We start from the raw sequence: 22,761 nt of genomic DNA, 5'->3' as shown, positions 1-22,761 counted from the left end.
GCAAATTTACAAAATATTTCGAGCCTTAATCGAGCCAAAAATCATTTCTTAATTAAAATCAAACCAAAATAGGCAGATTACCCAGAGGGAATTGATTTCCCCCCAAGGGGGTACCGATTCCCCCTGAATAGTTTGGCTCCGAGAAAATAACAGAATGATCGGAAGGAACCGATTCCCCCCTGTGTAACGGTCAAAATATTTGAATTTTACACTGCAAGAACCGATTCCCTATGAGGGGGTACCGATTCCCCCCACGCTCCAAGCAGTTTTATTAATTATTTTCACACTTAAACGACTCTATTGACTCCACTAATCATCCCCAATGTTCAGAATCAATTGAAGGAGTATTTAAACAAGCTTAGAAGCCATTGATCAATAATAAGAAACAACAATCAACAAAATTCAAGAGAGTCAAAGAGAAAGCATCAAACCTCAAGTTTGAGTACTTTCAAGCTTATTTCATTCAATATTCATTTTTGCTTTCAAGAAGACTCATTGTGCTCAATTGTATTATTCTTGAGTGTTCTTTCTTTGTTCTAGAATTATGCAAATACATTTGCCTTGTGAGGTTTTTCATTAAGTTTGCAAATTTGTAATATTCTCTTTGAGAAAGAGTGTTCTCAAGAATTGGGGTATATTCTTGAGGGAGTTGTAAGGTTATCTCTTTGGCCTCAAAAGAAAGAATAAATTAGTGAATTTGTTTGAAAATCCTTAGTGTGAATAGCTAAGGTAGTTGACATAGACTTTGTTTGAGAAAGTCGAACCACTCTAAATCGCTGTGCAATTACTTTCAATTTTATGCAAAAGCTTCCACCAAATTTTTAATTGCCAATTCACCCCCTCTTGGCCAATTCCATCAATCGATTAACTCAACAATTGGCATCAGAGTTTGACTCATTTGAAGGTTTAATCACCTCTTGAGTAGATCCGGGAAGAGTTACATCGATAATCAAGTCATCAATGGCCTCCACTTCAAACTCCAACTTCGGTCTTGATTCATTGCCCGTTAACAAGCCTCATTTCTTCAATGGAGCTAATTATGCTTATTGGAAGAATAGGATGATGTATTTCATTCAATAAAGTGACATGGGAGCTTGGAATATTATAGAAGACGGATACATCAAACCTTCCACTCATCCAAGATTGTGGAGTGAAGGAGAAACAAGAATGTTCCAGCTCAACTCCAAAGCCATCCATATTATCTTTTGTGCTCTTGGACTGGATGAATACGAGAGAGTTTCATATTGTACAACCACCAAGGAGATATGGGACAAACTACAAGTCCCTCATGAAGGCACCGATAAGGTAAAATAATCTAAAATTAGTCTTCTAACTCATAGCTATGAAAATTTCAGGATGAAACCGAATGAAGACATCAAAGCTATGACGGATAGATTTTCCACGATTTTCAATGGTCTCAAATCATATGGAGAGATCATTTCAAATGAAAAGCTTGTGAGGAAGTTGGTTTACTCACTTTCAAAAACGTGGCAATCAAAGGAGATGACAATCATTGAGACTAAGAACTTAAAGTCCTTAACTCTTAAAGAACTAATCGGTTCACTCCTTACTCATGAAATGATGCTTCAAGATGAGGTAGACCTCGATAAGTTTGATGAGACACCAAAGGATAAGGAGGAGAAGAATAATGTTGGAGTTGCTCTCAAATCCACAAAAGATGAGAGTCATTCGGATGAAGATGACGATGACGAAGAAATGGCATTATCTGCCAAACGGTTCAGAAAATTAATGAGGCACAACCGAGAAAGAAAATTCAAACGAAATGAAGGCTTCAAAACTGAACCAAAGGAGAATGACCCGATCATTTGCTACGAATGTAAAAAGTCGACGCATGTCAAATACGATTGCCCTCAATTGAAGAAAAAGGGTTAATCCAAGAAGAAACACAAGGCTCATGTGGCTACATGGAGGGATGAAGAAGGCTCAGATGAAGAGGAACAAGAAGTAGCAAACTTGTGCTTGATGGCATTCCGGGAAGATTCTAAGGTAACCTATAACTCATTCGATTCGGATAAATTATCTTATGATGAGTTATTAGAGGATTATAATGGGTTGGCTTTGGATTATAAGACTTTATTTTCAAAATTCAAAAATGATATTTCAAAATTAAAGAGTAAAAATAGTCTTATGTCCAAAACCAACAATGATCTTGAAAGTAAAATCAAAATTTTGCAAATTAAACTAGAAGAGTTTGAAAAGAAAAATTTTGATTTGCAAAATTTACTTTCAAAGGTCAATGATGATAATCAAAAGGAAATTGATGATCTTAAAACTTCTTTTGATAAAGTTGGAACAAAACGTTTTGAAAATGGAGAAAATTCAAAATCCAACTTTGTTAGAAAAAGTTTTAAAAACTACAATCATAGAGGTCCCCAAAGAACCTCTAATGGAAAAATCGTTAGAAGTATATGGGTTCCTAAAGAACTCATTACTACTAAAGATAAGGATATCCTACACAAATGGATACCTAAGGGGACTAGGATTTTGGAAACTAATGAATATGGACCCAAAAGAATTTAGGTACGAAAAATAAAAAATTAATCTATGTTTGTAAGAAAATGAGCATTGCTACAAGGCACGGGAAACAAATTCAAACTCATGGTACCTTGATAGTGGATGCTCAAGACACATGACCGGGGAAAAAAGCCGGTTATAGAGCTTAACGCCAAAAATAGAGGAGAGGTGACTTTTTGTGATAACTCAAAAGGTCACATTGAAGGTATAGACACTATAGGTAATACCTCTTCCATACAAATTAAGAATGTTTTATATGTGAATGGATTAGAGCATAATCTATTGAGTATTAGTCAATTATGCGATAAGGGATTCAATGTCATGTTTGATACTAATGGTTGTAAAGTCATTGACATTGCATCTAATCAGATTATGCTTGTTGGTCATAGAATAGGAAATATTTACATGGCACATTTAGATTCTATAGATATGACTAATTTATGCCTAGTTGCTAAGGATGAGCATGATAGTTGGTTATGGCATAGGAGACTAGGACATGCTAGTATGACTGTTTTGCAATGGTTCAAGGAGATTTAGTTTGAGGGTTGCCTAAACTAAAATTTGATAATGATGAAATCTATGATGCTTGTGCTAAAGGAAAACAAAAGCGGATTTCTTTTAAATCCATTAATGACGTATCCACTAGTAGAGTATTACAATTGATTCATATAGATCTTTTTGGGCCAACTAGGACTACTATCTTAGGTGGAAAACAATATGCATTTGTCTTGGTAGATGACTATTCTAGATATACTTGGGCTTTATTCTTAAGTACTAAAGATGAAGCATTAGAAAAATTTATCACGTTTTCAAAAGTAATCCAAAATGAAAAAGGTTACTCTATAACTTGTGTTAGGAGTGATCATGGAACTGAATTTGAAAATCTTGGATTTACTGAATTTTGTAATTCTAATGGTATTAGCCATAATTTTTCAGCACCTAGAAACCCTCAACAAAATGGAGTTGTTGAGACGAAAAATCTAACTTTAGAAGAAATTGATAGAACCATGCTTTGTGAAAATAATTTGCCAAAATATTTTTGGACGGAAGCCACAAATATCACTTGTTATGTTATTAATCGAGTAATGATTAGGCATATTTTGAAGAAAACTCCATATGAACTTTTTAAAAATAAAAAGCCTAACATTATTTATTTTCATCCTTTTGGATGTAAATGTTTTGTTTTAAATAATGGTAAAGACAGTCTTGGCAAATTTGATGCTAAAAGTGATGAAGGAATTTTTATGGGTTATCCCTTAAATTCTAAAGCTTATCAAGTATTTAATTAAAGAACTTTAGTTGTAGAAGAGTCTATACATTTTGTTTTTGATGATAATCCCCTTCTGAGGAAGGATTCTTGTGTGAATGATGATATAGTTATTATAAACATAAATGACGTTGGACATGACGTTGGAGAACCATCATCAAAGGAAGAAACGAAAGATGAGGAAACTCAAGATCCTCTTGAGAATCCAACCATTAAAGAAAGGGAAGTCTCTTACCCAAGGGAATACAACTATGTCAAGGATGGTGAAATAATAGGTGATCCATCCAAAGGGGTAACAACTCGATCTTCTCTTAGAAATATTTGTAATTATGTTGCATTTATCTCATGCATAGAGCCTAAGAATATTAAATAAGCATTAAATGATGAACATTGGATTATGACTATGCAAGAAGAGTTAAATCAATTTAAGAGAAGTAAAGTATGGACATTAGTTGAAAGGCCTAGTAATAAATCTATTGTAGGTACTAGATGAGTATTTAGGAATAAGCTTGATGAAAGTGGTAATATAGTGAGAAACAAGGCTAGACTTGTTGCTCAAGGCTATACTCAAGAAGAAGGCATAGACTATGATGAAACATATGCTCCCGTAGCTAGGATGGAAGCAATTAGAATGTTATTAGCATTTGCATGTTTCAATGAATTTAAATTATATCAAATGGATGTTAAAAGTACATTTTTAAATGGTTTTATAAAATAATAAGTGTATGTGGAACAACCTCTTGGTTTTGAAGATTCAAAATTTCCAAATCATGTTCTTAAATTGACAAAAGCGCTTTATGGTTTAAAACAAGCTCCTAGAGCTTGGTATAAAAGATTGTCAAACTTTTTAATTGAAAAAGGTTTTTCAAAAGGGAAGGTTGACACTACATTGTTTTTAAAGCATAAAGGTAAAGATTTATTAGTAGTTCAAATTTATGTTGATGATATAATATTTGGTTCTACTAATGATGTTATTTGCCAAGAATTTTCTAGTCTAATGCAAAGTGAATTCGAGATGAGCATGATGGGGTAGATCTCATTTTATTTGGGACTCCAAATCAAGCAAAAAAAATTATGACATCTTCATAAATCAAGCTAAGTACGTTAAAGATATGCTCAAGAAGTTTGGACTGGAAAATGGGAAACCTCATGACACTCCAATGAGCTCATCAATAAAGCTTGACAAAGATGAAGAAGGTAATTGTGTGGATGTTAAATTATATAGGTCAATGATTGGCTCTTTGCTTTTTCTAACCGCAAGTAGACCGGACATTATGTTCAGTGTTTGCTTATGTGCTAGATTTCAATCATGTCCTAAGGAATCATATTTACTAACTGTTAAGAGAATCTTTAGATACCTTAAAGACACTCCTAGTTTAGGACTTTGGTATCCTAGAGACTCTAGCTTTAGCTTGCATGCCTTCTCTGATGCGGATTATGGAGGATGCAAATTAGATAGGAAAGCACCTCCAGTACTTGCCAATTCCTTGGAAATATGTTGATTTCTTGGTTTTCAAAGAAACAAAATTGTGTTGCATTATCTACCACTGAAGCGGAATACATTTCAGACGGTAATTGTTGTGCACAAGTTTTATAGATGAAACAACAACTTTTTGATTATGGAATTGAAGTATGTATCATTCCTATCAAGTGTGACAATACTAGTGCTATTTGTCTCACTAAAAATCCCATCCAAAACTCTAGAACTAAGCATATTGAAATTAGACATCACTTTATTAGAGACCATGTCGCTAAGGAAGATGTAGTTCTAGAATTTGTTGATACTTTACATCAATTAGCGGATATATTTACAAAACCTTTAAACAAAGAAAGATTTTGGACACTTAGGAGAAAATTAGGTTTAACTAACCTATCTTCACTTAGTGTTTAAATTAATTTTAGCACTTTTAAGAATAAATGAAAAATGCTTATAATAATAATATTTTTATTGCATTCTTTGCTTTTTAGTTAGGGGGAGTTTTATGATTCTTACTGAAAATTAATTTCATGTTCAAATGTAGTTTAAGGATAAAAGTGATTGATTGAACATGATTAATTTTCAATATATGAGTTTCCAATACCACTAGAACATATTAATTTAGCATTTTGAGTGTTTAAAATCAGATTTTTTAGCATTTTGGTGCAGGAGGAATCGATACCCCCTTGAAGGGGAACCGATTCCCCCTTTGAAGGGGAACCAATTCCCCCTGGAGGGAATCGATACCCCCACGGGGTCTATTAATAAACGCCCCAAATATCACTCTTTCTCTCAAAACTCTCTCTCTCTCTTTGTCATCATTCACTCTCTCCATCTCCCTAAATCTCTACTTTGCTTCAAAACATCGATTTCTAGTCAGAATCACTTCATATTTCATCTCCTAAACCTATTAGAATAATTAAAATCGTGCAAACTTCATCCAGTCTCACTTAAATCTGAAAATATTCAAGGTATTTTTCTAAAACTTCTATTTTATCAATTTTTGATTTTAGGACTAGTTTTAATTAGTTCTAGGTTGAACATTATATCGGGCATTGATTGTTTAGTGTTTAGAAACTAGATTTTATAACAAATTTCATCAAAAACGAACAATTTTTCAAAGTTTTCTGAGAATTTCGAAATAAAAAAAAATATTTTCGAAAATTAATGATGTTTTTTATTCAGTTATGTTGTCTTTCATGAAAACTATACGTATTTAGAATTTCAAACTTTATTTTTAAATAGTTTTTCAAAACATTGCCCATTAGGATTGTTTTAGAGAACCTTGAAATATTGAGGACTCGTTTGAGTTTTTGAGATTGATATTTGTTGCATACATGTGTTTAAAATTGCAGGTTACTCTTTCCATTCCGATTATCTTATGATATGTCTCACAAACGTTCTAGACCTTCCTCTAGTCGATCAAACCAACCTCCTAACTCACCTCCAAATCCTCCTCCTATCTAACAAATTCCTAATCCTAATCCCGATGATCCAAATATGCCAATTCGTAATTCGTGCTTCAATGAACCCGGTCGTAGACAAAATCTTTTTTTAGGTATTCTCAATACTTTGAGTCTTACAAAATCCAGGAAGAGCGAATCTCATCACTTCAAGCCATGTTAGACATCAAATTTCGACATCTTCCTACCCTACAAGAGTGGAAATTTGATAAACTCTTCGAACTTGAACCAATAGTTTATCATCAACTCGTTCGTATCTTCTACTCTAATGTCATTTGCATTCAAAACCGGGCTAAAATCGTAACCATAGGAATACGATCCTATCTTCTAGGACAATTCTTTTACATTGACCCATATTACATAGCCAAAGCATTAGGATTAGATAATGCAGGCTTAGACAATGAAAAAAAAATGGTAGGTTCTAAGTATAAACGAATGGATAGTGCGAGTGTTTTAGATCTCCATGACCGTTTTCTTCATCTAATAATATCTTGGTGGTTTCGACCATCCGGAGGCAGATACTCCACTCTTCGAGCCTTGGATCTCTTTTGGATACATTGTATCCAAAATAATCTTAAAATAAACCTACCTCAGATTATCTTTGTTGAAATTGTCGAAATCGTAAATCTTGTTCCTAATAAAAAATTTTGTTCATCTCTAGTTTACGGTTGCCTTCTGAGTAATCTGTTTTCAAAAGCCGAGCTTAGGGTTGGCCTTGATGTCGTTTTTCCACTAAAAAATCAAATCAATCTCTTTTCTTTAACTAAATCAAGATGGAAGGTCAATGAAGAAACGGGTCTATGGGTTCGTACCAGTGAGCAACCTCCGGAAGCTGACGAAGCTAACGAAGCCGACGATGAGCCGGAGCAGCACGAGGAGCAAGCACAGCAAGAAGATCAAGTGCCTTCATACTTCCGATCATTTATGGAGAATCTTGATATAAGGTTTGCATCCATCGAATCACATCTGACTGCTACCAACGAAATGATGAATCGTTGTTTTGACAATTTGTACGAGAGGGTCGATGAACTTTCACGTGATGTGGCTAACATTTGGACACACTTATCTCCTCCTGATCGCTTGATGGACGATTAGGCCCTATTTTCATGCTTAGGTTTGACCTTATTGTTTTCAACGTTTTGAATGCTTTTGGATTGTTTTACTTTGGTTTTTGGATGTTTGAATTTGTTTGATATTGTTTTTGGATGATTTGAACTTATCTATATATGTGGATTTGCTTAAATTTTAATTTTGTGCATCATTTACATCATTTTAGATATATGACCAATTTTACCATTTCACTTTTGTATATGAATATTGATTACGAAACTAATGGCTAATATCTTCTCTTGATTGTGATCTTAGCAGCTTAAGCTTTAAATTTCTAAATATCAATTGGCTAAAGTTTTCAAAACCTTGTTTAAAAACGTTTTAGAGTCTTTTTTTATTTAACAAAAAGGGGGAGAAGTGTTAAAGTAAGAGGGAGTAATTTCAAAACTTGATTTCAAAATTTATTTTCAATTAGAAAATCTTAAAATTACTAAAATGTTTTGTTATATCAAAAAAAAGGGGGGATATTGTTGAAAACATTTTGATGTTTCGATATAACAAATTAAGTTAAATGAATTTTAAGATTTTACAAAAGATTTTCTAAGTATATTCGATATAATTATTCGAATATCAAAAATTACTCCAAGTCTTTCAAAGTTCATTTTAATCCTTACTAATGTGTAAAAATATGTTTTAATCTTTTAAACAAATTTACAAAATATTTTGAGCCTTAATCGAGCCAAAAATCATTTCTTAATAAAAATCAAACCAAAATGGGCAGATTGCCCAGAGGGAACCGATTTCCCCCCAACGATGTACTGATTCCCCCTGAATGGTTTGGCTTCGAGAAAATAACAGAATGCTTGGAGGGAACCGATTCCCCCCCAGGGGGTACCGATTCCCCCTGTGTAACGGTCGAAATATTTGAATTTTACACTTTAGGAACCGATTCCCTATGAGGGGGTACCAATTCCCCCCACATTCCAAGCAGTTTTATTAATTATTTTCACACTTAAACGGCTCTATTAACTCCACTAATCATCCCCAATGTTCAGAATCAATTGAAGGAGTATTTAAACAAGCTTAGAAGCCATTGATCAATAATAATAAACAATAATCAACAAGAATCAAGAGAGAATCAAAGAGAAAGTATCAAACCTCAAGTTTGAGCATTTTCAAGCTTATTTTATACAATATTCATTTTTGCTTTTGAGAACATTCATTGTTCTCAATTGTATTATTCTTTAGTGTTCTTTCTTTGTTCTAAAATTATGCAAACACATTTGCCTCTTGAGGTTTTTCATTAAGTTTACGAATTTGTAATCTTCTCTTTGAGAAAGAGTGTTCTCAAGAATTGGGGTATATTCTTGTGGGAGTTGTAAGGTTATCTCTTTGGCCTCAAAAGAAAGAACAAATTAGTGAATTTGTTGGAAAATCCTTAGTGTGGATAGCTAAGGTAGTGGACGTAGACTTTGTTTGAGAAAGTTGAACCACTCTAAATCGCTGTGCAATTACTTTCAATTTTCTGCAGAAGCTTCCACCAAATTTTTAATTGCCAATTCACCCCCTCTTGGCCAATTCCATCGATCGATTAACTCAACAGGAAGCATTATCCGTATACTAGCATACTTAATTTTGATTGTACAAACAATACAGCTGAGTATGAGGCATGTATTTTGGGTCTTAGAGCTGCCATTGAATGTAAAGTAAAAATGCTTAAGGTTTATGGGGATTCAACTCTTGTAATTGACCAAATCAGAGGAGAATGGGAGACAAAAGATTTCAAGCTTATAAAATATCAGAAACTGGTTCTGGAACTCATCAAAGAATTTGAAGAAGTGACTTTTGATTACATCCCCAGAGAAGAAAATCAAATAGTAGATGCCTTGGCAACTTTGGAAGCCGCATTTAAGGTAAATGAACATGCAAGCATGATGCCTATTTAAATGTAGGCTTATGAATATTCGACTCATTGTTTCAACATTGAAGAAGAAGAAGAAGAAGAGAAACCTTGGTACTATGATATCTTGCAATATATCAAGTATCAAAATGATCCTAAACAAGAAAATGAAAATGATAAGAGAACTATCCGAAGAATGGCATCAGGATATGTACTAGATGGGGAAGTCTTGTACAAAAAGAGCCTGGATCAAGTCCTATTGAGATGTGTGGATATTAAGGAAGATAAAACAATTCTTGAAGAAGTGCATGAAAGAGTATGTGGTACTCATGCTAATGGGTATGCAATGGCTAGAAAAATTATGAGATTTGGATATTATTGGTCAACTATGGAAACAGACTGCATTAATTATGCCCGAAAGTGTCACAAGTGTCAAATATATGGAGAAAAGAAGCATACTCCTCCTTATCCATTGCATGTAATGGCAGCTCCTTGACCATTCTCTGTGTGGGGCATAGATGTTATTGGACAAATTTTTCCAAAAGCTTCAAATGGTCATCGCTTCATTTTGATAGTAATAGATTATTTTTCCAAATGGGTAGAAGCAACTTCTTATGCGAACATTACTCAGCCCACAATCTGTAAATTATTGAAAAAAGAAATCATTTTTCGATATGTTTTTCCAAATAGAATTATTACCGACAATGCTTTGAATCTGAACAACAAAATGATGAAATCATTCTGTGATCAATTCCAGATAAAGCATCATAATTTCACCACCTATCGTCCAAAGATAAATGGAGCGGTTGAGGCAGCTAATAAAAATATCAAGAGGCTTATAGAGAAGATGACTGAAATTTATAAGGATTGGCATGAGAAACTACCATTTGCTCTGTTACCCTATCGAACTTCAGTACGAACATCAACTGGGGCAACTCTGTTTTCATTAACCTATAGGATGAAAGTAGTCTTACCTATTGAGGTAGAAATTCCTTCATTACGGGTTCTATCAGAAGTAAAGCTAGACGATGTAGATTGGGTACAAACCATATATGACCAGTTAAATTTGATTGAAGAAAAAAGAATGAAAACAATTTGTCATGGTCAGATGTACCAAAAGAGGATGATACGAGCACATGATAAGAAAGTTCACCTCCGAGAATTTTACGAATGAGAACTTGTGCTCATAAGGATTTTACCTTTTCAAAAGGATTATCGAGGAAAATGGATGCCAAATTGGGAAGGACCTTATATTGTAAAAAAAGTTTTTTTGGAGGAGCTTTAGTCCTTACTGAAATGGATGGACCTGAATTACCTTACCCAATAAATTCAGATGCAGTTAAAAGATATTTTGCATAAAAGGAAGAAAGGATTTGAGGAACTCCATACCTTCATCATAATTTCAAGATCCTTTTGACAGAAGCTACACTCAAATCACTTTGTGGTGTGCCAGTTCAAGAGCATTTATGCTATTGGTGTTTGAAGATACATACTTTGTCTTTTACAAATAAAAGTTTGCCATGTAAATTCTTTGCATGAATAAAAAATATTTTCTTTTACAAAGCATCTTGATTTGAAAATTTAAAACATGTAGTTTAGTTTGAAGTACACAAAATCATGGTGTATTATTGTACAAAAAGTCTTTTAAGAATATTGATATTCTGAAGTTGGCAATATTTTAACATATGATGATATGATACATGGGAACATAAAGAAATTTCAGATACTTGATCTGAAAATTTTGTCATTAATTAAGGGGTTTATCATTTGCACTGGTGAAATTAAAAAAGAACAAAAGCAGGATTAGGTTTGAAAAAATATATCAAGATAGTCGGTTGAGATGAAATTGACAATTAAAAAGGGGTCCTTGTTCGAAGAAAAAGAAGATACCCCAAAATTTTATCATTGCACACATTTTAGGCATAAATAGGATCATGACATTCATAAATGCATGATAGCAAACACAATGTAACATTTGCAGGTTTTTTCAAAAATTCGAATCCTGAAATTTGATTTCCACAAAAGAGTAATGGAAGCAAATCAACCTTGAATCTGATCTTCACTGAAGAGTAGTGGAATAGATTCTTTCAAGTCAATTCGATCTCTACGGAAGAGTAGTGGAAACAAGCAATGTAATCAAGCCTTCACAAAAGAGTAGTGAAGCAATGCAAATCCAGCCTTCATAAAAAAGAGTAGTGAAGCAAGATCAGATCAAAAGTTCAATCTCCACGGAAGAGTAGTGGAACGAATTTTTATCAAATATGAAGTTAATTAGAAGAAAACTTCTTGTCTTTTTATCTTTGCTTTATTCTTGTTAACACAAAAATAAGCAAAGAGGGGCAGCTATCGACCGTCATTTTCATCCTAGTTTGATTTCAATATAATATTATAATTATGTTATTTTATATATTATATTATTATAATTACTTGTTACAATTTTACAGGCCCGAATGGAAAATGTATTTAGCCTGAAGGCCCAAACTACAAGTCTAAACCAAAAAGCCCGATTATACCCGAAGCCCATGTTACAAGTAAATCTCGATAGACCAGGACCCGGTCCAGAACCAAATTCGATCCAAACAGCCCAGCAAGCCAGTAGTAGATCCAAAGGTGATTAGGGTTTCACGCATACCTCTCCAGACGCCAGCTTGTTTCCACCATCTGATTAAGAAGCAGATCAATGGTCACCAGTGCAACCAACAAAACCCTAGGGTACTCATTATAACCCTAGGGCTATTCCGGCGCCGCCATAGAGGTGATGATGCCTCCGCCGCTGAACGCTCCAACCAGTGCATGCCACAGTGCCGCCATATCCTCTTCAGATCGAAGCAATCTGAGTGCATTAAATGCACTCAGCTTCTCCACCACACAACTCACCACCCCTAGGGTGAGTCACTACCATAGCTCCAGTGACTCACCAGGGTACAGTCTTTTAACCGGTCCAAAGGGAGCATCGAAACCCCCTATAAATAGGGTAAACCTACAAACAAACAAGGTACACAATAAAAGAGCAAACACAGCAAGTAACCAATACACCAGATCAGAAAATAAAAGAGATTGAAGGAAGCGAAGCCTTACCATCATCGGAGCACCTACGCGCCTCCACGCACCATCGAAGAAGACGAAACGCCAAAGGTATAAACCTTAGATCTGCTTGGATTGAAGGTTATTTAGGGAAAACAAGGTTCGGTTTAGGCTTTAGGGTGAAAAGAGTAAAATTTTTGGGTATTTTTATGTTTTCCGGCCACCATGAGTGGTGGCCGACGGCGGTGGTGATCGGCGGTGTATAACTGCCGGTCGATGGTCGATCTTCCTCAGGTGAGGAAACTAGAGAGAACCGAGAGAATTCTCTCGGTTAGAGAGAGAAGAGAGGAGAGGAAAATGAGGTTTAAGGGCTCGTTAGGCCTAATAAGGGCCTATATATATATCCCTCCCCGAACGACGTCGTTTTGGGGAGGGACCTGCGCGAAAAATCCAGGTACGGGCATATTACACCCGTGGTCCTTGTAACCTTGTAACTATTTATTTTAGTCATTAAAAAGTATGTTTTATACATTTTAGTTTTATCCTTTAATTTTATTTTAATCCCTAACTGTAAATACATATATTTTAGGTAAAATTATGTATTTAGTCCTTTAAATTTTAATTATTTATATTTAGTCATGTATTAGTAAATTAGGGTAAACTACGTAATTAATACATAATTTTTATATTATTTCAAATTAGATTGATTAATTCTACCATTATATTTTTTAATAATTATTTATTATATATGATATTAATATATTAAGTTAATTTTACAATATGTTATTATAACATAATATTATAGGACTAGTAAATATCATTTAGTATTTATTTGTATTAAATTATTTGTAAATTTAAATTATTTAAGCGAATTTATAATTTATCGCAAAGACATTAATTAATAAATACTGTAACCAAGTTTGGGCGTTATGGGGGTGTTAATCCTTCCCCATACCTAACTGACTCTCGAACTCATTTTTCTAGTAAGCAGACCCCGAGTTGTATTATTTTAATATTATTCTTAAGAATTTTATTAGAATAATATGATATTTTGGTGACCAATCTCACCAAATTAAAAGATTGGTGGCGACTCTACAATTTGGTGTTTAATCTGATTCAAGGAAGATAAACACTTACTTTTTCGAGACTAGTTACACACTTTAAGGTGTACTATTTGCACTCTCCGTCGTCGGGCAGAGAAACGTCTCTACAAAACTTTAATATATATATATCCAAATATTATTTGTCCTTAAAAATAAAAAAATTAAATTAAAAAATATGGATCGGGTACCCGTGACTCGAAAATGTAGGTATCCAGATTTTACAGGTACTTGTACTTGATGGACCGAATCATGAGCCGACAAATACACTCCTCAGAGAACCGGGTATTCGGTTCTTCGACTACCCAAAAATACAAGTACCCAGTTTTGAACACTCCTAAGATCATAGACAAATAGTGCAATATAAAATTTTTGTATGAATAGATACAAAATAAAATTTTAAGACGAACATAATCAATAAAATAAATAAATAACCAATAAAATTTAAGTTGCATGATAGACAATTGTCCGCTCTAAATTTGACGTGGATCGGTAAATATAAAAAAAATCATAAAATATAACGTTAAATAGACGAAGATAATAGTGACTCAAATCAAATAAATAACATCAACACTTGCTAAAAATAACTACCAGCCCATGGCCTCCTAAAGATTATTCAAACTTCATTCCCCAACAGAGTAAGAAGCATGTCCTTGTAATCCCCTCTAGTGTCCTTGTCAACAGCATCGTCAAGACGCACACTGTTTCTCCTACAATAAAGCTCTTTGATTTCTTTGAGGTCCTTTTCAGCCCTCGTAACGATCACTCTCGTTAGAGCATCCTCGTCGGTTCCTAACCTTTGGATCGATTTCCGCAAAACCTATGCCACACAACGCTTAATTTGAATTCATATATGTGTATTACGTTAATGATATTATCCCGAGTCTAGCGTTTCGATTAGCTGATTCGTGCGATCTTAAATGATTTCTTGGTCGAATGATCGTCTAAGTAAATCTCCATTTATTTAGACGATTATTCAACTGAAAAGGCGTCAAAACCACAACGATCAACTAGTCGAAACTTTAATTCTATGACAGTCTTAAGATAATAGTGCTTCTAACCTTTTCGAAGTACTTTACTGGGTCCTTGAAGCATCGAACCGTGATACGTAGTGTTTCAAGGAATTCGTCTTTAGATTTATTAGGCAAATTCTGGAGAAAAAACAAAGGTTTAATTAAAAGAATACTTAGCTTGTTGTTTGAAAGATATTGGAAGGTTTGGGTACCTTAGTAATGGAAGTGCCTTCTTCTTCCCGATAAAAATTGAAAGTGGCTTGGAGCTGCGGTTTGCTCCTCGAAGTAATGATCCTAATAACATCGTCGTTGTTGAATTTGTTGTCTTTGATAGCTTCATGGAGCTCTTTGGCTTCGGATTTTGCTAGTTTTTTGTTTATCTCTTCCCCCTCATATCTGAATGCACTCACCAACGCAATCAAGAGCTGCAAACAGCAGGCAAAACTTTCAAAAATTATGCCCCTCCAAGGTCGGAGGTATTGTAGTAGACAAGGATGAAACTAGAAATTTATGTAAGAGGGTACAAACTTAATAAATATTTTATGGGTACAGAATTATAAAATTTTAGATATGGAAAATTAGATAATCAATAGAAATACAAAGAAAAAGATATAAAATATAAGGGAATTTGGAAATTTTAGACAATGCGACCACACTCCCAACACCCTCTTCGATCTATCCCAGACAGTAAACACAAAAATGAATATGATAGACTGTTGTAAATTGAAATGAAAATATTAAATAAAATAATGATAAAGCACATAAATTAAATAAATAATAAAAATCAAAAGCAAAAATCGTGTCGTGGTAAATTACTATCTAAGAAATAAATCCGTCCCATAATAAATTACTATCTAAGAAATAAATCAGTCCCATATTTGTAATTGCTACGATGAACGAACGCTTTTGAAATTAACATGACCTCTCCAATAATTCACACGCCCGAAATTTGGAGCAAATTTTAGGCAGCATTTCTCTTCTCTAAGAAACAAAACTTGTAAGCTTTTGAGGGTGAAACATTTGAGTTAGATTCATATTTTGTAGTGATACTCTAAAGCTGAAATGAGATGCCAATATATAAGTTCTTAATAGAGATAAAATGATGAAATATCTTAGAGCAGTTACAAAACAATTAATTGTTATAAATATTATTTTAATAAGAAAAAATCATATTAAATATTTTTGAAAAAGAAATGACAAATCCTAATAAATAATATTTTATCATGAAGATTTTATCTAAAAAAATAAGTGAACAGAACCGATTCACGCCAAACTATTTCTACTCCAAGTGAAATTCTTTATATTACTAGCGACTGAAGGATTGATATTTGTATCGGTTCCAATATGTTAGGGATTGTAATTAAAATATCTAAATTCACAAATATGTAATTAGAAAATCAAGTCAAACTCATCAAGTGATTTTAGTGATAAAAAGAAATATCATTTTTTTTAGAGTTTTAGGTTCGAGTAATTATGTCTAACGTCAATAAATTAAGAACATTTTGAATATATATTATCTTGTAATCATCTCATACTAATAAAAAAACTAAAACAAAAATAGAAAATAATAGGGTAAGAGTATGCCTTTCGGGTGTCTCCTTTGGTATAATCGTAAACTTCTTCTTCTAGGGAACGTTTGTATCGAGCGTGATAGGCTCTTCTTATAAACAGGAGCTCCTCAGAGGATCTGGCGCACGAAATCTCGACCAGCACCGGGTGTTCATGGCTCGATTTCCTAAGCTCCGCATGCGCTAACACCGCATCTCGATCGGCTGGATCCAATATCCAACGATACATTGCTTTCTATATATCACAACAAAAATCATATATATTAAGCAATGAAAACGGAATCCAAATGGTAACGGTAAATATGATTCCATTGTTAATTAACCTCAAAATCACCAGAAAGTTCTCTTTCGAGACGCCTGACGAGATCTTCATCGTAAAGCTCTTCATAAGCTTGCCTGATTTGCCTTCTTTGAGCCGCGTTTCTACGACCCAACACTGCAATTATTGCCTTCTCATCGGTGCCCCATCCTATCAAATTCATAACAACAAATTCATTCTATAGTCTGCCTTTGCATTTTATCAAAACCCAATTTTTCATATTGATCGATTATGAACTCCAGAATTTGAGGGCGGATCCTTCTAACCCAATTTTCTTCGTTCGCAAAAGTCAGAATTTGAACTTCAGAATTCGTAAATTTATTTTTCATATAAAGTTGGAGTATAAGGAAAACAATGATCAATGCATGAAAAAACTCAGATTTATTAGAAAATTTTCCATATGAAGTTGGAGATTAAGAAAAACCTTTGCAGGCCTTGTAAAGAGCTTGTGCATCATCACTAATTGAAACCTGATTAGGAACAGCAATGGTGGCCATTTTCTTCTTTGTTTGGCCTTAACGAATTTCCTGAATCCCGCTAGTGGTTATGGAAGTATAATATTTATAGTACTAGATTTTTCACAATAGTCTATGTTACCCGAATTCCAAGTGATTGCTTAATATAGATATGTGTCGGAAATACATTTATATAATTTTTTATTACTTTTTATATACTTAAAATAGTATACATCGATATTGCTTAAGCAAATTCTCGAGTTGAGTTCTTGTATATGCAGAAAATCTCTGCTGGAGATTTACCCACTAAAATCAGGTGTGCGACGTTGGTTAGTCCCGGATTAGTCAAAGCAAAACCTTGGAACCGGGAGAATAACCAAAAAATAATAATATACATTGAACCTTTGGATGATACTAGTGATAAAAGGGAATTTGTTCTCTTTAGATAATCTGGGTCGGATACTTAGTCTGCATGTTTTAAAAATAGAGGTAAGGTTTACAAATAGTCCTTAGACTATAAGATGTTGCTTTCTTAAATTCATTGACTATTAAAAGTTATAAAATAATCCCACAAATATAGGATGTTATTTTGTTAAGTTCTTCAACTATTAAAATTTATAGAATGGTCATCAGATGATATATATGTTTCAACTCATCCTTTTCAGTTAAAAATTGATGGTCTTGTGAGCTAGATGTTAACTGTTGATTGGGACATGATAAAAATCATATTTTAATGATGTTTACTGACACCACTATTGCTTTCAAAAACTAGCTTGACGAGATAATGTTTCAAGCACTGGCTCAACGATATATTGTAAACAGAGAGTCTATCCACAAAATACATCTCACATGGTTATGAGATAAGATTTTATCATATCTCAGTCAACATATTAACTTCCAATTTAGACAGACACTAATTTTTTTAACAGAAAATGATGAGTTTGAAACATATGAATAGTTGGGTGATCATTTTGTAACTCTTAATAGTCGAGAGGCTCAACAAGGCAATGCCTTATAGTCGGAGCGTCATTTTGTAACTTTTAATAGTTAGAGGATTCAATAAAGCAATGTCTTATAGTCGAGAGACCAGTTGTGTAATTTACCCTAAAAATAATTATAGATATAGACCGAACTAAATTTGGAGAAAAGTCTAATAGACAAGTGTTTAAGAAAACAACCACTCCATTAAAACCAAAGCAAATGTAAACACCTCAATGAAAGTTAAACAAAGATGAAAATAACAGTGACTCATACGGAGAAGGTCCCAACTCACAACACTTAATTAAAACACTTGAAAATGGCCAAACAAAGACGTTCAATCTTGTTTCCCCAGCAGTGTAAGAAGCAATGCCTTGTAATCCCCTGAGGTGTCCTTTGCAACAGCTTGATCAAGAGGCACACTGTTTCTCTTGTGATAAACCTCTTTGATATCTTTCAGGTCCTTTTCAGCTCTTGTAACAATCACTCTGGTAAGTGCATCCTCATCGGTTCCCGTCCTCCGGATCGAATTGCGCAAAACCTAGGTATTGCACGAAATTTGAGTATACATAGAGGAAGATTATGTTGGTGTTATGAGTTTATGATCACAAGACATTAACCTTTTCGAAGTACTTTTTTGGGTCATTGAGGCATCGAACAGAGGTACGCAATACCGGAAGAAATTCATCACCTGAATCACCCTGCAAGTGCTGGAGAAACAGGAGAGCAAAGGTTAACTGAGAACACATTTGACATCATTTTAAGCTAACTGAAGCTTTGATACCTTGGTAACGGAAGTGTCGTGATCATCTCTGTAACGGTTGAAAGTCACCATGAGTTGCATCTTGCTCCTTGTAGTCAAGATCCTGATAACTTCTTCATGGTTAAATTTCTTGTCTTTGACAGCGTCATGGAGAATTTTGGCTTCAGAATTTGCTAGTCTTGTATTTATCTCCTCCCCATCATATCTAAATGCAGTCACCAAGGCAACCAACAGCTGCAAAAAGCAACCAAAACTATCAGTAATCACTTTTGTTGTAGCCTGGAGGATCGAGTTCGAGCTATTCTGACCACCGAAGGTCACCGGATCTCAGTTATACATCGATAACTTGAGGCCTAAGGTATCATAAACCGTAAAAATGGAAACAAAGAGAAATATAAAAAGATCGACTAGGACGTGCCGTTCGGATGTCTCCCTTTGTGTGAGCAGCAACATCTTCCTCCAGGGAATGTTTGTATCGAGCCTGATAGGCTCTTCTTACGGCCAAGAGCTCTTCAGGGGATCTGGTGCATGAAATTTCGGCGATCACATGGTTATCAGGGCTTAGTTTCTTTATGGCGACGTTAGCCAAGACGGCGTCTCGATCAGCCGGCTCCAATATCCAACGATACACTGCTCTCTGCATATTCCACGACAATAATTCTTAATGATCAGTGAAAAATACATATGATACTGCCATCGTTAACTAACCTCAAAATCGCCAGAAAGCTCCGATTCGAGACGCTTGATGAGATCTTCCTGGTACAGTTGTTCATAAGCAAGCCTGATTTGCTTCCTTTGAGCTGCATTTCTATGACCCAACACTGAAATTATCGCCTTATCATCTGTCCCCCATCCTATGAAACATTACAAGAACAAAAACATGTTTCATAATAAATAAAAAAAGTCTTGTTGAAATGATCAGTGCATAGAAAATTTTCAATTTACAATAACCTTGGCAAGCCTTTCTAAGAACTTCTGCATCTTGTTGAAATGAAACCTGCTTAGGAGCATCAATGGTGGCCATCTTTTTTTTCCTTTTGAACCAATTTCCTCCTTATCTCTGGAGAGTATCTATGAAGTTTAAAAGAGACTTCACTAGAGAACTCTATTTATAGCTCCAAGCTACCAATAAGGCTCTATGTTACCTAAATTCTAGAGTAAATGTAATGTATTTAATTTTTTTATATATATTTTATGTAGTTTGGATCATATATATAATATTATTTAAACATAAGCATATGATTATATAAATTATAATCTTGGTTTGAAAATTATATATTTATGTTTTTTATTAATCTAGAGTGATTAAAAAGTAGTTTCAGTTATAAAATTTTCAATCATTTGACAATGAACACTCATATACCCTTACAAACATCGTGCACAAAACTGGAACCTCAAGGGACAACAGTCATCCCTTAATTACTGAGATCGTTTGGTTCGTATAATTATATTTTTAAGTTAATATTTACATTTTTATTTAATTATTAGATAATAAATTGAACTGGACCGGGAAGAAAGTCATTTATGCTACTAACCCTGGTTAGTAATAAACACCTAATTGGATTAGCATTAATTGACTTAGTGTTAATAGACTGCATTATTTGTTGCGTAATTATCATTTGATAATTTCAAAGTATAGTGATTAGGGATTAAATTTACGGTTTAAAATAAAGAAAGTGGTTATAAATTTGAGATTTAAAGTTTAATAAAATATAATATATTTATTTTTTAAAATAGTTTTATGAATTAATTAAATTAAATTTTGGTATTAAGGTATTAGTATAGTTCTGGAGTATTCATTTTTATTTTTCTTCTCTATTAATTAATCTAATAAATGGATGATTATATTGCGAGTGCTAACTTATTTGTGTTAGGTGAACAAAATAACTTAAACATTTATGAATTTCATTTTTTTCAGACATTATTCTGAAAATTGATAGGTTTTTTTCCTCTTTTTTTTTAATTAATCACTAGTATCCGATCTATTGACCGACTAATCCATATCGGATACTGCAGAGGTGATGGGACCCTCCCAACCCAGTTTGTTCCATTCACAAACGTCAAGATTCGAACCTCTAACCTTGCTTAAAGGACTTAATACCTCATCCCACTATTCAAACCGGTTGTTGGTTTTTCCTCTGAATTTATTCTTTATACATTGTTAGCAAATTTTGCTGAATTTAATATAAGGTTCTTATCACTTTACAGCTTGAATTTCTTTTAATAATAATAAGAAAATTGACATATGAAGCTACTTGTTAGTATGGCAATAAAGAATGTACTTGCCATGTAGAAAATTGGGTGTTTGTGATGTCAAAAGGAAACTTCCCATAATATTTAAATATATATATTTAGTAACCATCAATTTTCATCACTTTGTTTGGTATGTAAAAAATCTAAGACTAATTATTTTGCTAAAACATTTTATTTTCATCATTTTTATTCTGTTTTGGTCATTAAACTATTTTATGTTTCTAAATCATATATAACGTTACATTTTGATTTCATTCTAGTCACCCACCGTTAAACATTTAACAATGATGTTGACGTATCATTATAAGGTAATGTCATATTATCATTGAATTTTCTTTTTAAAAATATCATGTCATCAGTTCTGTTAATTTATTAATGGCAAATGAACAAAATAAAATCAAAACTTAACGTAGGATTTTTTAAAAAAAATAATATTTAAATAACAAAATGAAACAAAAGTGATAATCCAAGTACTAAAAATGTAGTTTATCCTTAATAAGGACCGTAAATGAGACGAGACAGATCACTAGCTACTCAAGATTGATTCGGTCAAAGCCCTTAAATTCTTGACTTGAGGTCGATCTCGATTCGAGTTCTTAACGAGCCAAAACGAGCTACTTGATATTTAACTCGAAAAACTCGTGAACAACTCAAAAATATTATATATTAAGATTTTATTTTTAAAAAATATTAATAATATTAACATTTATGTGTTGATTTTTTTTAAAACGCAGTATAAGGTTTCATGTATTTAAGGTTCATGTTCGAGTTTGAGTTTGAGTTTGGGACTTTAATAGAGTTAAGTTTGTTTTTTCAATTTCAAGTCTTTTCGAGCTTTTACAAACTTCAGTTCATGATTTCGAGTTCGAATCGAGCTTGAAAATTTTAGACTCGCGAATTTTCGATTTGAGTCGGACTTCATTTCAGAGTTTTTGAATCAAATCGAGCTCACCAATATTTGAAATCGACTTTACTCATTTATAGCAATACCCTTAATAATTAGAACCCAACGTAGAAGTTAACGCCAACTCACGTCTATCGAGCTTTGTTTTCTTCTTCTTTTTTGGCCAATTAAAAAAGAAGAAAGAAAGAAAAGGAAAAGAGAAACGTCTGCTTTTGTTTCAAATCAGTTCAGTTCCATTAGGTAATATTATGATTCCGTTGTTTTATTGTTTGCATGGATGCAAAGTGTCATAAATATTTGGATTCTCCAGATTTCCCTCACGTTCTCTGCGTTTCTCTTTTATCTTTCTTGTTGGCAAGGCATCATCTTTTCTTTTCTAAATTTCTATTAGCAAAGCATAATTATTAATGCTTAACGTTGAAGTATTAGTGTTGCAGTTTTACGATATAATGCTAAAATTAGTCTCTCAACGTTTAAAATGGCTATTTTGATTTTTATTCCTTTTTAAAATATTTTAGTTCACATCGTTTCATTTTAGGACAACAGTAGGAGTGAGTAAAAGTCGACTCAACTCGAAACACTTATATTTTCATTTTAGGATAATAATTCAAATTTTTAGTAATTAATAGATTAGTTTCCAAGTTTGAGTCGAGCTCCCTCAATTCTGTACACTACAGCAAAAGTGTTATGTA

The 22,761-nt window shown here is 33.5% G+C and overlaps 2 protein-coding genes across 2 annotated transcripts; both read right to left on the bottom strand.

Moving 5' to 3' along the window:
* Positions 1 to 14,432: 14,432 nt before the first annotated feature.
* Positions 14,433 to 17,264, bottom strand: LOC120129460 (annexin-like protein RJ4). Its single transcript, XM_039146952.1, has 6 exons — positions 17,141 to 17,264; positions 16,721 to 16,866; positions 16,414 to 16,632; positions 15,042 to 15,254; positions 14,878 to 14,967; positions 14,433 to 14,636 (listed from the first exon to the last, which is right to left on the bottom strand). The coding sequence occupies exons 1-6, from the start codon at positions 17,211 to 17,213 to the stop codon at positions 14,433 to 14,435; spliced, it is 945 nt and encodes a 314-aa protein (XP_039002883.1). The 5' UTR covers positions 17,214 to 17,264.
* Positions 17,265 to 18,414: 1,150 nt separating this feature from the next.
* LOC120129459 (annexin-like protein RJ4) lies at positions 18,415 to 20,017 on the bottom strand. Its single transcript, XM_039146951.1, has 6 exons — positions 19,864 to 20,017; positions 19,621 to 19,766; positions 19,331 to 19,549; positions 18,934 to 19,146; positions 18,770 to 18,859; positions 18,415 to 18,690 (listed from the first exon to the last, which is right to left on the bottom strand). The coding sequence occupies exons 1-6, from the start codon at positions 19,934 to 19,936 to the stop codon at positions 18,487 to 18,489; spliced, it is 945 nt and encodes a 314-aa protein (XP_039002882.1). The 5' UTR covers positions 19,937 to 20,017; the 3' UTR covers positions 18,415 to 18,486.
* Between the last annotated feature and the right edge of the window lie 2,744 nt (positions 20,018 to 22,761).

This window comes from Hibiscus syriacus, unplaced genomic scaffold (assembly GCF_006381635.1).
Source record: "Hibiscus syriacus cultivar Baekdansim isolate YM2019G1 unplaced genomic scaffold, ASM638163v2 tig00110500_pilon, whole genome shotgun sequence".
Classification (NCBI taxonomy): domain Eukaryota; kingdom Viridiplantae; phylum Streptophyta; class Magnoliopsida; order Malvales; family Malvaceae; genus Hibiscus; species Hibiscus syriacus.
This window is presented reverse-complemented; position numbering and strand designations above follow the sequence as displayed.

Bases quoted from the DNA above. Each gene is read 5' to 3' on its own strand.
- LOC120129460 (XM_039146952.1), bottom strand. From the start codon at position 17,213: ATGGCCACCATTGCTGTTCCTAATCAGGTTTCAATTAGTGATGATGCA. The intron at 16,633-16,720 runs GTTAATTAACAA...TGTGATATATAG, and splicing joins AACTTTCTGGTGATTTTGAG to AAAGCAATGTATCGTTGGAT. The intron at 14,637-14,877 runs GTTAGAAGCACT...TGTGTGGCATAG, and splicing joins CAGTAAAGTACTTCGAAAAG to GTTTTGCGGAAATCGATCCA.
- LOC120129459 (XM_039146951.1), bottom strand. From the start codon at position 19,936: ATGGCCACCATTGATGCTCCTAAGCAGGTTTCATTTCAACAAGATGCA. The intron at 19,550-19,620 runs GTTAGTTAACGA...TGGAATATGCAG, and splicing joins AGCTTTCTGGCGATTTTGAG to AGAGCAGTGTATCGTTGGAT. The intron at 18,691-18,769 runs GTTAATGTCTTG...TGCAATACCTAG, and splicing joins CAAAAAAGTACTTCGAAAAG to GTTTTGCGCAATTCGATCCG.